The 13,846-nt window shown below is 44.0% G+C and overlaps 1 protein-coding gene across 3 annotated transcripts in view; it reads left to right on the forward strand.

Moving 5' to 3' along the window:
• Positions 1-13,846, forward strand: part of mapre3 (microtubule associated protein RP/EB family member 3) — a 48,000-nt gene that overhangs the window by 28,920 nt on the left and 5,234 nt on the right. Inside the window, exons 1-4 of one of the 3 annotated variants that reach the window (XM_062968986.1) lie at positions 1,276-1,365; positions 4,861-4,988; positions 5,198-5,343; positions 8,918-9,119. In XM_062968986.1, the coding sequence (XP_062825056.1) occupies positions 4,868-4,988; positions 5,198-5,343; positions 8,918-9,119 (469 nt within the window). In that variant the 5' untranslated portion in view covers positions 1,276-1,365; positions 4,861-4,867. Of the gene's footprint in view, positions 1-1,275; positions 1,366-4,860; positions 4,989-5,197; positions 5,344-8,917; positions 9,120-13,846 lie in introns of those variants that run through there. The other 2 variants (XM_008121743.3, XM_008121745.3) reach the window with 2 other exon arrangements.

Below are 13,846 nucleotides of genomic sequence, written 5' to 3' on the forward strand. Positions count from 1 at the left end.
TGAGGGTATCTGCCTGGAAGTAGCCGGGCCTTTGTCCCCTTGGAGTGTTTATTGCCCGGCAACCTCCTGTGTCTGAGTGTTGTTCACCGCTCCTTTATTGCTTGCTGCCTGGAGATTTCCTGTGTCCGGGTAGCGTTCATTAGTTACTGTCTTGATTCTGATGTTTGATTTTGTTCCTTTTCATGGTTTCTTTCTTTCTGTTGAAGTTGTCCATGTGCTTGTGGATTTCAATGGCTTCTCTGTGTAGTCTCCCAAAATGGTCAGACTTCTCAGAGTGGACATTCCACAGGTATATAGAATCCACTTGCTTTACCACCATCAGATCCTCTGAAGATACCAGCCGCAAAATATCAGGAGAACACATTGCTAGAACACATTGGCCATACAGCCCACAAACCACACAACATTCCACTGAAAAAAAATGTCTGGAGCCATCCTTCCACATTTGCAATTTTGACTTTTGGGGATCCAGGGAAGTCATGCTCCCCCTCTATTCTGCCTTGGTCAGACCACACCTGGAATACTGTGTCCAATTTTGGGCACCGCAGATGAAGGGAGATGTTGACAAGCTGGAAAGCATCCAGAGGAGGGCAACTAAAATGATCAAAGGTCTGGAGAACAAGCCCTATGAGGAGCGGCTTAAAGAGCTGGGCATGTTTAGCCTGCAGAAGAGAAGGCTGAGAGGAGACATGATAGCCATGTACAAATATGTGAGGGGAAGTCATAGGGAGGAGGGTGCTTTGAATGCGATTTCCTGCTTCTTAGTGGGGGGTTGGACTAGATGGCCCATGAGGTCTCTTCCAACTCTACTATTCTATGATTCTATGATTCTATGATTTGATTCATTGGAGATTTGATTAAAATGTGCTTGCTAGCAATCCCTGGCTCCTCCAGTGTGACTCTGTGGTCAACTTTGTCCGATTGTGACGGAGGACCTGGAGATTCCTAGAAGTAACACCTTTGACCATTTTAGTGGGCCTTCTTTGGATGCCTTCCAATTTGTCCATCTCCTTGAATTGTTTTGCCTGGAGAACTCTGACCAAAGCAGGAGAGAGTGGGACTCTTACTTCCCTCGATCTCGACTCTCTCTTCACTTATTGATGCAGCCTTTAGCCACCACATCACTCTGTTAGCTGATGTTCAGTCTGCGGTCCACTAAGACTCCTGAATGGACTGTTTTATAGCCCGGTGTCACCCATATCTTCAGGTATTTAAAGATAGTTATCATGGAGCTTCTCTGATTGGCTGCTGCTACTGGGGCTTTATGACATGCCCAGCAGCTCCCTGTTGCTGCTTCCCTGAGGAAGACCCATTTGAGCTGCATGGAGGGTTTGGGGGGTAGGACAGTTCGGCACCTCTGTCCAGGTGAGCGGAAGCCTTTACCCCCCTTTGGAACTCTTTCATGGGGCTCTTCCTCTGGGAAAGAGGGCCCTTGGGTTCTCCTTGGTAGCCAAGGCTAAAGCACTGCCACAGCCAGGCCTCCACCGCTGAGGCCTTGTGTCCTTCCTCCATCTCCCCATCTATGGAGCAGCGACTGGCATTATATACCTGGGCACCCTGTGATGGCACCGTGAATGTTTGCAGGCTGGTAGTGCATGGTGCTAGGCCTGTGGGGAGGTTTTGGGAACATGGTGTGTGGTTTGGGGCACTATAGATCAAGAAGGACATGGTCAAGCTAGAAGGCATCCAGAGAAGGGCGGCCAAAATAGCCAAAAGTCTGGAAACCATGAATCTCCATGAGGGGTGGCTTAGGGAAATGGGGATATTTAATTTGAAGAAGAGAGGGTTGAGAAGGAACATGAGAGCCATGTTTAAATATCTGGAAGGAGGTCATAATGAGGAGAGGCAAGCTGTTTTTTTGCTGTTGCAGAGACTGGGACATAAATGGTGTTGGAAAAATGTCATCCTGCACTGCTTAAGTCTCTATGGTTAGATAGGAAGCCTAGAAAAGAGTTAGGGACACCTTCCCCAGTTCCATGCATGCTTTGATTAGGCTTTACTATTGTTTCCTCCTTCCTGTCCTGTTTAGGTCAACCCCACCCTTTGATGCTTTAGAAATGTGATCTCTCCTAGGGCTTTGACGTAACTTCCCCAATTTGGCTTTTGGAATGTTTATGGCCCTAGAGATGAAAGAGACCCATGAGGTTGGTCGCCATTCCTTCTTCCTGCTTTGTTCCAGAGAGAGGACGCACTTTGTCCATCTACTAGCCAAGATGTAGCTATCTACATCTTGGCTAGTAGATCTGTCTATGTATATTAGATCAGATTAGATAAGTTAGTTAGCTCCAAACCTTTTCTATCCATCAATGGATTTCCTTTTTACCTCAATAAATGCTTTTAAACTTTAAAGCTAGCTTTGCGTTCCTTTGCCTTCCTGAAGACACAGCGGCCTTCCAAAACTCACACCGTGTAAGTCTCACTGCTGCATTTTACTCTGCTACTTTAATGGGAATTTACCTCATAAAGGGGGTGATTAGAGCTTAACGGCTCATCAATTCCTAACAAATGATTGGGTGCCAGTTTTGATATAAGAGGTCGCACCTAAATTTTAGAAGGGAATTCTTGATTTCAAGAGATATTTGGCAGCAGAATAAACTGACCAGGAGAATGGATGGGCATCTTTTGTGTGTCCTGTATGGAGGCATTGGAACAGCTCTTGTCCACCCTTCCAATTCTCTAATTCTGTAGTGCTCTACTGGCGTTTGTTGCTCCTCCAAAGTTGCTTTCCGCCTTAAAGAACTCCTCTCAGCTTGGAATTCTTGGGAGGGAGGCTGATGGACTGATGATGCACCAAATTCCAAGAGTTTTTGAGATGCATGTGGGGTGGGGAGGTGAAGCTTCTGTTTTGAAGGCTATGTCCCCCATTTTGTGATTTCTCCCTTGGCTTTCCTGTGTCCCATTCTCTGCTGGATGTGAATGGTGCCATCTGAACATGGTCCCTCTCAGTGTTGATTTTCTTCTGGCCCCTTGGGTGGTTCCATCCAGAGTAGGAGGCTGAGGGTCTGTTTCTCTTGGTCTCCTGGAGAGTAAGGGCTGTTGTGGGGATGGGGGACACCTCTGCATGGCCTCAGGGGCCTCCAGGGAAAGTGGCCTTACCCAACAGTCCTGTTTTTCTCCTGGCTTCGGTTGGCCTTGTAACATCTATCTCCAGTTGAGCCAAGGGCAGCTCCTCAGATGCTGTGGAACTGCATCTCTTATTGCAGAGGGGTGAAGAATGTTGGGAGTCACGATCCAATCCATTTTGGAAGATTAAGGCTAATGTGTCTACGCCTTTCTTGCACCCTCTCCATCAGTAGCAGGCTCATCAAGGGATGTGGAAGTGAGCCGTCTTCTCACCCTTGAGGAGAGGTTTTGATCTTGAAGCATCTCTGTATGATACCTTGTGCCCCATGGTGAGAGCAAGGCAGGATACAAATAAAAGTGTAACTGAAAACAAGATGAGTCACTCAGTTTGGAGAGTTTGGTGGCATCTGCCCATCCCTTGCAGCTTCCATTCAGTGATGCCACTTACCTTATAACAACAACAACAACAACAACAACAACAACAACAACTTTATGCTTGTACCCCGCCACCATATCCCTGAAGGGACTGGGGAGGCTTACATATGGGGCAAAATGGCCCCAAAACACTAATACAAATACAGTAGAGTCTCACTTATCCAACATAAATGGGCCGGCAGAATGTTGGATAAGCGAATATGTTGGATAATAAGGAGGGATTAAGGAAAAGCCTATTAAACATCAAATTAGGTTATGATTTTACAAATTAAGCACCAAAACATCATGTTATACAACAAATCTGACAGAAAAAGTAGTTCAATACATGGTAATGCTATGTAGTAATTACTGTATTTATGAATTTAGTACCAAAATATTATGATGTATTGAAAACATTGTCTACAAAAATGCGTTGGATAATCCAGAACATTGGATAAGCAAGTGTTGGATAAGTGAGACTCTACAAGCAATTCATCAAAGCAAAAACAGAATTAAAATAAGAACATAATAAAATATAACAGTCCAGATAAAAACACAATTAAATAAAACATCAGACTATAAAACAGCAGCATAAAGCTCAATCAAACCAATACTCAACAAACCAATTGCCAGTAGTGCAATGGGCGTGACCAGGCTATAAAAGGGCTAGGCATGGGATAGTGCAAATAGCGTATCATAGGGATGGGTATTGGATGACGTGCAGACAGCCAAATAATATTAGGGAACCTAGAGACTGGGCATTTATAGCTAGGGACTAGGCCAGGCATGGGCAAACTTGGGCCCACATGCATCTCAAAAACTTGGGCAAACTCTCACAATTCCTAACAGCCTCAGGCCCCTTCCTTTTCTTTCTCAGCCGTTTGGAAAAGGAAAGGGCCTGAAACTTTTAGGAATTGTGGGAGTTGAAGTCTAAAACAGCTGGAGGGCCAAACTTTGCCCATGCTTGGATTAGATGTTCTCAAATGCAAGCTGAAAGATCCAGGTTTTCAAATCCCTGCGAAAGGAGAACAATTTGGGGGCTCATCTAATATCCCTTGAGAGGGAGTTCCAAAGTTGGGGACCCAACGCCGAGAAGGCCCTTTCCCTCGTCCCCAGCAACGGCACTTGTGACGGTAGTGGGAGCAAGAGGAGGGCCTCCTTGGCAGATCTTAGAACCTGTGCCTGTTCGTAAGGGGAGATGCGGTCCTGAAGACCTTGAGTGATTTGCTGTGTCCCTTTGGCAGGGCAAAGATGGCTGATGTGAGACCCTCCAGATGATGGGCACCAGCTCATTTTGCCTTCTTGCCCTCTTTGTACCCTTTGCCATCTGAGGGCTCACTGGTGTCTCTCTTCTTTCTTTCCTTCTTTCTTCCCATTCTGCAGTTGGGGCATGGCCGTCAATGTGTATTCGACATCTGTGACTAGCGAGAACCTGAGTCGCCATGACATGCTCGCATGGGTCAACGACTCTTTGCAGCTCACCTACACCAAGATTGAACAGCTGTGTTCAGGTATTCTGGGCGGTGTCAGTGGGTGGGTTTATGGGTTGCCTGCCTTGCGGGCAGCAGAAGGGCCGGGCTGGGCCTGATCCATCCCAGGGTTTGTGTGCTGGGAGTGACTGGGCAGCTGTGGTAGGGAGAGCCCCGAAAGGGCCATTGGGGGTGGAATCCCTGAGGCTGCAGCCGGTTCCCTTTGTGAGTTTGTGCGTCTGCCCCGACAGGAGCTGCCTACTGTCAGTTTATGGACATGCTGTTCCCGGGCTGCATCCACCTGCGGAAAGTGAAGTTCCAGGCCAAGCTAGAGCACGAGTACATACACAACTTCAAGGTGCTGCAGGCCGCCTTCAAGAAGATGGGCGTCGACAAGGTGGGTCTCGGCTGGGGAGAGACAGCCCCACTGAGCACAGGAAGGGAAGGCAGACAGGGCCTTGCCATTTTCATCCTGAGTGTGATGGCAGAAGAAGGGTGGATAGAATAATAGAATCCTCAAGTTGGAGGAGACCCCAGGGGCCATCCAGGAAAGAAGGGACAATCCAATACATCACTTTCCAGGTTCTGTTTAAAAACCTGCAGAGGAGACTCCATCACACTCCCAGGCAGCACATTCCACCATTGAATGGTGCTGACTGCCAATAAGTTTTACCTAATATTTATTTATTTTATTTGCTACATTTATATGCTGCCCTTCTCACCCCGAAGAGGACTCAGAGCGGCTTACAAATTAAATTTACATACAATATTATATTATTAGTATAGTACAATACTGGTAATAAATTACTATATTGTACTGTACAAATATATTGTAACATTATTAGTAATATTACATGTATAATATAATATATAATTACAGTAGAGTCTCACTTATCCAACATAAACGGGCCGGCAGAACGTTGGATAAGTGAATATGTTGGATAACAAGGAGAGATTAAGGTGAAGCCTATTAAACATCAAATTATGTTATGATTTTACACATTAAGCACCAAAACATCATGTTATACAACAAATCTGACGGAAAAAGTAGTTCAATATGCAGTAATGCTACGTAGTAATTACTGTATTTACGAATTTAGCACCAAAATATCACAATGTATTGAAAACATTGACTACAAAAATGCGTTGGATAATCCACAACGTTGGATAAGCGAATGTTGGATAAGTGAGACTCTACTGTAATATTATTATATTGTATTATTAGTATTATATTATATGAATTATTGTATTATAATATGTAGAGGTGGCGCCTCTTTTCCTGGAGTTTGAACCCATTGTTCTTTTAAAAATCTCTAAAATCAGAACAGTAAATAAAGAATAACACTCTGAAAACATGGGAACTCCAGACATGGAAAATTACTGTGTTTTAATTTGTTCCCCATGAGTATGTGGCTTTCAAGCGCTTGCCTAAACTGAAAAGCAGGCACTCGGTCCAGATCACAGGCGTTTCTCTCTGCTGCGAGGATCCCACCCAGATTTCACCACCTTCTGAGCCTTGCTAGGGTCATCCCTGAGGGGCTTGGGCCTGTTTCCAGCGCCAGGCCTTTGCTGGGTTTCTTGTGCCAAGCTACCTCGCTCTGTTTTTCTGGCCCAGAAATGTTTTGACTGGGTCCAGGATGCATCTCTCCATTGGTAGGACTGTGCTGAACCCCAGGGTTTCCCCGGCGCCTGGCATGGCAGGGCACCACTTGCTCATCTATAACTATTCCCATGAAGCGATTCCTTCTATGTCCACATACACACACCCACCACACTGGCTTCTCTAATGTTTGTATTCATCTCCTCTCTCGCTTGTTTGTGTATTTTGTTGGATTTATACCCTGACTTCCTTGCAAGCTGGGATTCAAAGAGTCTGATCCTTTGATCAGCTGTACACGGCCCATTAGGGGCTGAACAGGAAGGCAGGGATCGTGGTTTATGCGTTCAGGAAGGGCTTGGGAGACCTGTCCAAATGCAAGCTTGGCTTTGGAAAATCCCAGAATGGTCTGCAATGACAGCGTGGTATCCCCTGCCTATTTCTGTGTCCCCTTGTCTGGACTTCTGGTTGAGGCTGGCCCTTCCCTATGGACGCTAGAGGGCCATCTTGGGCCATATTTCAGGGAGAAGAGCAGGATGCACACCTAGGAGACTTCATTGCTAAGGATCATAGGCATTTTACGGTGATAGCAGCTTTAAATGAGAGGCCTTAGCAAAGAGGGATGGGTAGCAGTCTTTCTGGCTGCAAGAGGGAAAAAATGAGAGCCATCTTTCCATGGAATGGGCATCAAAAACTGAATGACATTAGCTTTGTGGTCAGGGCCTTCAGAGGTGTTTTGGAGAGTGCTCAGGATCCATTCCACACAGCTGTAAACATCCAGATTTTATGCTTTGAACTGTATTATATTATCTGCCTTGATATTCTGGATTATATGGCAGTGTACAAAGGCCCTCAGAGTCCATCTAGCACCATTTCTGGTTCCCCACAATGTTCAGCCAGATGTTTTTTGAGAGGCCTTTGGCCCCAGTCACTAACCCAGGTTCAGTTTTCTACCACCCAGAACTCAATTTTGGTTTTCTCTCTCGGGCTCAGAGCCATTAATATGCTGAGTCCTTGAAGAAAGAAAGGTGAATCCATTCAACCAGAGGGTAAAAAACAGAAATGATGCCATCTCAGTGGTCCAGAGGGTCAGGTTGCCTTTGTGGTCCTGAGTGTTCAGTGACAGAGAAAGGCAAGAGGAAATGGGTTCTCCCAAAAGAGAGGCTGGAGCTAGAATTTGTATAACTACTACTACTACTACTACTACTACTATTCATTTCTATCCTGCTTTTCTCCCGTGGGTGGGATTCAAAGTGGCGTACAACATATAAAATTCATACAAGTCCATTGGACAGCAATACATTAATGGTGGGTGCTTTGTTGTTTCCTACGTTGGCTGCCACTTTGGCCAGAAATCTGTCTTGTGTTTCCAGGCTTTATGGTCATGTTCCAGAAGCATTGTCTCCTGAAGTTTCCCCCACATCTATGGCAGAGGTTGTGAGGTCTGTTGGAAACTAGGCAAGTGGGTTTTGCATATCTGTGGAATGTCCAGGGTGAGAGAAATAACTATTGTCTGTTTGAGGCAAGTGTGAATGTTACCATTGGTCAGCTTGATTAGCATTGAATAGCCTGGCAGCCCCAAAGCCTGGCTGCCTCCTGCCTGGGGGAATCATTTGTTTGGATGTGTTAGCTGGCCCTGATTGTTCATTTTCATGGTCTCCTCCTTTCTGTTGAATGGCTTCTCTATGTAGTCTGACATGGTGGTTGTGAGAGTGGTCCAGTTACAGTGGCTACCAGTATTTTAAAAAATTCTAAAATCAGGACAGTAAATAAAGAACCACACTCAGAAAACAGTGGATTCCAGATTCCAGCTAACACCTCCCAACAAAGGATTCCCCCAGGCAGGAAGCAGCCAGGCTTTGAAGCTGCAAGGCAATTCAATGCTAATTAAGGTTGCCAGTTGCAATATTCACATTTGCCTCAAACAGACAAGAGTTCTTTATCCCACCCTGGACACTCCAGAGATATATAAACCCCATTTGCCTAGTTTCCAACAGACCTCACAACTTCGGCGGATGCCTGCCATAGATGTAGGTGAAATATCAAGAGAGAATGCTTCTGAACATGGCCATGCAGCCAGGAAAACTCACAGCAACCCAGTGATTCCGGCCATGAAAGCCTTCAACAACACACTGTCTTGTGCTGTTTCCTTGTCCTGAGTAAAATAAGAGTTTTGCTCTTCCTGCTCATGGGACACTGGTCCCTTGAGAGGTCCTGCGCTTTCTGTATCTACTGCGATGGGGTGTATGAAGCAAGGAAAGTATGTAACCGAGGGGGGTGGGGTGTCTTGATGAAGGACATTTATTCCACCACAGCCAGCGGGCAGCTAAGCGTCTCTTCTCCGCTCCCTTCCCTGGACTTGTCCTCCTTGCAGATCATCCCAGTGGAGAGGTTGGTGAAGGGGAAGTTCCAGGACAACTTTGAGTTCATTCAGTGGTTTAAGAAGTTCTTTGACGCCAACTATGACGGGAAGGAGTACAACCCGCTGCTGGCGAGGCAAGGCCAGGAGGTGGCCCCCTCTCCAAACCCAGGTGATCAGATCTTCAGCAAACTCAAGAAACCCATTGGCACCGCAGGTAATGTGGCGAGGGACAGGCGGCCCCTCCCCAGGACCCACCCGGCCTCCAGCATGACCTCGGCTTCCTGGCACAGGCTTGGCAACTCCTGGGAAGGAGGAGGGAGAGGGAGGGAAGGAAGGGGGGCCTGGCTTTGGGGCCCGGAGGGGTGCGGGTTAGGGGGAGGAGCACTGGAACCAGTGGGGGCTCAGCAAAACTTGGTCTGCCTTCTAGCAACACAGATGTGCAGCATATTCATTCAGGCAAGACTACCGTGTTTCCCCGAAAATAAGACAGTGTCTTATATTAATTTTTGTTCCCAAAGACGTGCTAGGTCTTATTTTCAGGGGGTGTCTTAGTTTTCCATGAAGAAGGATTCACATTTATTGTTGAACAAAAAAATAAAGAGCCCGGGCTGTGGCGCAAGCTTGTGAGCAGCCGGCTGCAGCCAGCTGAGACCAATCACTCTGACCAAGAGGTCATAAGTTCGAGGCCAGCTCGGACCCTGCGTTTGTCTTTGTCTTTGTTCTATGTCAAGGCATTGAATGTTTGCCTTATATGCATAATGTGATCCGCTCTAAGTCCCCTTCGGGGTGAGAAAGAAGGGCGGAATATAAATACTGTAAATAAATTTTATATACTGTACAGTAGTTGTCATCACAAACCAGCATAACCAGACAAACTGTGAATCCTATCAAGAATTTCTTGTTACTACCACTATTTGCATGAACAACTGGTATGTACATTTACCGATCCTGCATGCTCTGGTGTTCTGTTTGGCAGGCGCTGGGCATGCTTCCAAACAAAAACTTTGCTAGGTCTTACTTTCGGGTGAGGCCTTATATTTAGCAATTCAGCAAAACTTCTACTAGGTCTTATTTTTCGGGGATGTCTTATTTTCGGGGAAATGGTAGGAGAAACCACTCTGTATCTTTGTGGGTGGGGAAGGCACTTCTGAGACTGCTTTGCACTGCTCTTTTCTGAAGAAGATAAAGATCAGCCAGGGCTAATTGCGTGGCTTCTGCAAAGCTCTAGGGAGGTCTGGGTCCCAGCCCAAAAAGCCAAACATTCTGGCTCCAGGTCTAATCAGCTGCCAGGTGTCCTGGGGTCTGCTTCCTCTCTCTTCCTGGGGTCTTGTGCTGGCTTCACTGCCTCGAGAGCTTTGTCACATAGGTAAGCCTGGACCTCTGGGCCCAGACAACTCCCAGCCCCATACATGCGTGTGGTCACAGGAGATGTTCCCAGTGACCCCATCTGGCCCATGGTCTCCTTGGCCTTCACTATGTCATGGGGCCCTGCAGGACTCGTTTTTGGAAATCACTGCACCCACTCTCTGGGCACATATCCCTTTTGAAATAAACGGCAATCATAACCTTATTGAAAAAGAAAAAGTACTGTATATACTCAAGTATAAGCCTAGTTTTTCAGCCCTTTTTTTAAAACTGAAAAAGCCCCCCTCAGCTTATACTCGGGTGAGGTCCTGGTTGGCTTATATTTGGACCAAAGTAATAGATACCCACAAATACAGTAATATGCTTTAGTGATGTTCAGTCAACAGGTATGAAGTATAAACTCATCTATATATATAAAAGAGTGATGGCATCACGGCGACCCACAAAACAACAAAACTACAGGCCCCCCAACCTTGAAATTTGACAACACAACCCATCATCCACGCCTCTAGGTTGATACAACAAAAAGAAAAGAAAAATAAAGTCCTAATTAGAGAGAGAGGAATAATTGCTTTTATCCAATTGCTGCCAGATAGAAGGCTAAGCTCCTCCAACTTGGTCTCCTAGCAACCCAATAAAAATAATAAGAAACACTAAAAATTAATATAATAAAATATAATAACAGAAAATAACTAAAAATAATACAAGAAAATAATAAAATATAATAAATAAAATATAACTTACAATAAAATTAATAAAAAATTGCAAATAATGTCAAATAAAAATTACACAACAATTTTTAACCAATACCACCACCACTTTGCCACAGCAACGCGTGGCCGGGCACAGCTAGTATAGAATAAAATACAATATGTTCAGAATTCACAATTGTAATAAACATAATCCATACATCAAAAATGACTGTCTAGCTCAACAATGTATGTTCTATACATTGGCTTATATTTGGCTTATATTTGGCTTATATTTGGGTCAGCTTATACTCGAGAATATATGGTACATTTATTATTTTTCTCTATTATTATTGGTATTATTACATTTATTATGTTTCTGTATTATTGTTGCTACTATTACATTTATTTTACTCTATTTTATTATTATTAATACATTTATTATTTCACTCTGATATTATTATTATTATTTCATTTATTATTTTACTCTATTTATTATTACATGTATTATTTTCCTGTATTTATTATTATTACATGTATTATTTTACTCTATGATTATTAAAAGGATACATAAGCACATTTACATTGAAGAAGATGAGAATAATGATTTGATCAGAGTTGGACAGTCTTATCTTAAATTTGAGCTTTATGTAAATATTCCAAAACATTTAACCTACTGATGCCTCAATTAATTTAATTTTATTGGTATCTATTTTATTTCTGAAATTTACCACCCTCGGCTTATACTGGAGTCAATGTTTTCCCAGGTTTTTTGTGGTAAAATTAGGTGCCTCGGCTTATATTCGGGTCGACTTATACTCGAGTATATACGGTATGTCACATCAGTTTGGCAAATGTGAACATGTGGAGACCACCTTTTTAAAACCACTAGTCAAAAAAGTATGACCTTATTAGAAGTCAATCCTCTGAACAAGTGATATTCACAAGCATTCATGTAATGGCACACAAGCAACTCAGCTGTTAAACTGAAGAACTATGTCTTTGAACTGCCAAGGATAAAGACGTGCCACTACAAAAATATATTTGGTTAGCAGAGTTTTAGAGTTTCTTTAAAGTTGAAATTGCAGTTGCCCAAAAGATATGCACTCCCTTGAAACCTCTTAGCTTAAAATATGCCCTCAAAGATAAAAAAGGAAAGTGTTCTTTGATAAATAACGTATCTTGTTTACTTACAAACATCTTGTATTAATTCAACATACAGGCACATTTCTTATTAAAGTTCATTTATAGATAAGATGTAATTATCTGTGTTGAGTACACAGGGTATAATTTTAATCAATACTCCCTAGGTATAGTTGTACTCACTGAAGTTCAAAAACATACTTCTATATTGAAGTCTAAACTGGTGTCTAAAGCAGCAACATGCATCCACCTCCACTGAGGTCTGATGCAAGTCCAAGAACATACATCTCAACTTAAGTCCAAACAGCAACTGAACTTCTTATTAAAGTTCAGTTATAGATAAGATGTAATTCTCTGTGTTGAGTACACAGGATATCATTTTAATCAATAGTCTCTAGATATAGTTGTACTCACGGAAGTTCAAAAACATACTTCTATATTGAAGTCTAAACTGGTGTCTAAAGCAGCAACATGCATCCACCTCCACTGAGGTCTGATGCAAGTCCAAGAACATACATCTCAACTTAAGTCCAAACAGCAACTGAACTTCTTATTAAAGTTCAGTTATAGATAAGATGTAATTCTCTGTGTTGAGTACACAGGATATCATTTTAATCAATAGTCTCTAGATATAGTTGTACTCACGGAAGTTCAAAAACATACTTCTATATTGAAGTCTAAACTGGTGTCTAAAGCAGCAACATGCATCCACCTCCACTGAGGTCTGATGCAAACTGCTAAAATTGAAGTCCAAGAACATACTTCTCAATTGAAGTCCAAACAGCTACTGAACACAAAATGGAGTCTTGAGTCTGAACGTTCTCAGTACAACCACATGTTTATAACTCCTCACACACCAAAGTGGTCAGTCAAACTGGCAAATCAACACACATGTATATACACACGCACACACATACACACACATACACAATACAGGTTAGCAAATATATACATTAATAAATCGAATAGTGAAAGGCTTGGAAGGTTGCTATTTCCAACACTTGTTAGGTGCAGGGGGAGGCTCCTTCTGCACAAAGGCACTGGGCCCAATATCAAGGGACCTCACTCGCAACAAGGCTCCTGCTGGATCTCAGAGCTGCTGGCCCTGGGTTCAGGCCTCCCACTGAAGTGTGGTTGAGGCGAAGCCGAGGGGCACCCTGTGTTGAGAATCTGTGAGCGGTTAGGCTCAAAATCACCCTCCTTTGAGAGGTAGATTCCCAGGAAAATAGCAGAGTACGGAAGTATGCCTTCCAAAACAGCAGGAAACTTACATGAAGTGAGTTTCAGGAAAGCCTTTGTCTTCAGGATGGCAGAGGATCGCAAAATCAGCTTAAAGGTTCAAAAAGTATTTATTGAGGTAAAAAGAAAACCATTGTAGATAGGAAAAGAGTTTGGAGCTAACTAGCTTATCTCAGCTAGGTCTAAGATAGGTAGGCGGGTGAAAATAATAAAGAAATCTAGATAGCTACATTTTGCCTCCGAGAAGAGGCAAAATCCATCCTCTTGATGAAACAAAGGATGAAAGAGACAGAAACAGGATCAGAATGGCGACCAAACCGCATTTCCCAAGGGGATGGATCTCATGTGCCTTTCCCTCGCCCAGGGAAATGGGGAGGAGGCGGCCCTGGGAGTTTCCAAACCCTGCTGCTGCCGTGGCCTGGCTCTGCATGGCTCCCCTCAGCTGGGCTCCTTGGCTTTCCTGCATAATATTGGCAGCCCCCTCCCCGGCACAGTGGGGCTGGCT

The sequence above is a fragment of the Anolis carolinensis genome, chromosome 1, assembly GCF_035594765.1.
Source record: "Anolis carolinensis isolate JA03-04 chromosome 1, rAnoCar3.1.pri, whole genome shotgun sequence".
Taxonomy (NCBI): Eukaryota; Metazoa; Chordata; class Lepidosauria; order Squamata; family Dactyloidae; genus Anolis; species Anolis carolinensis.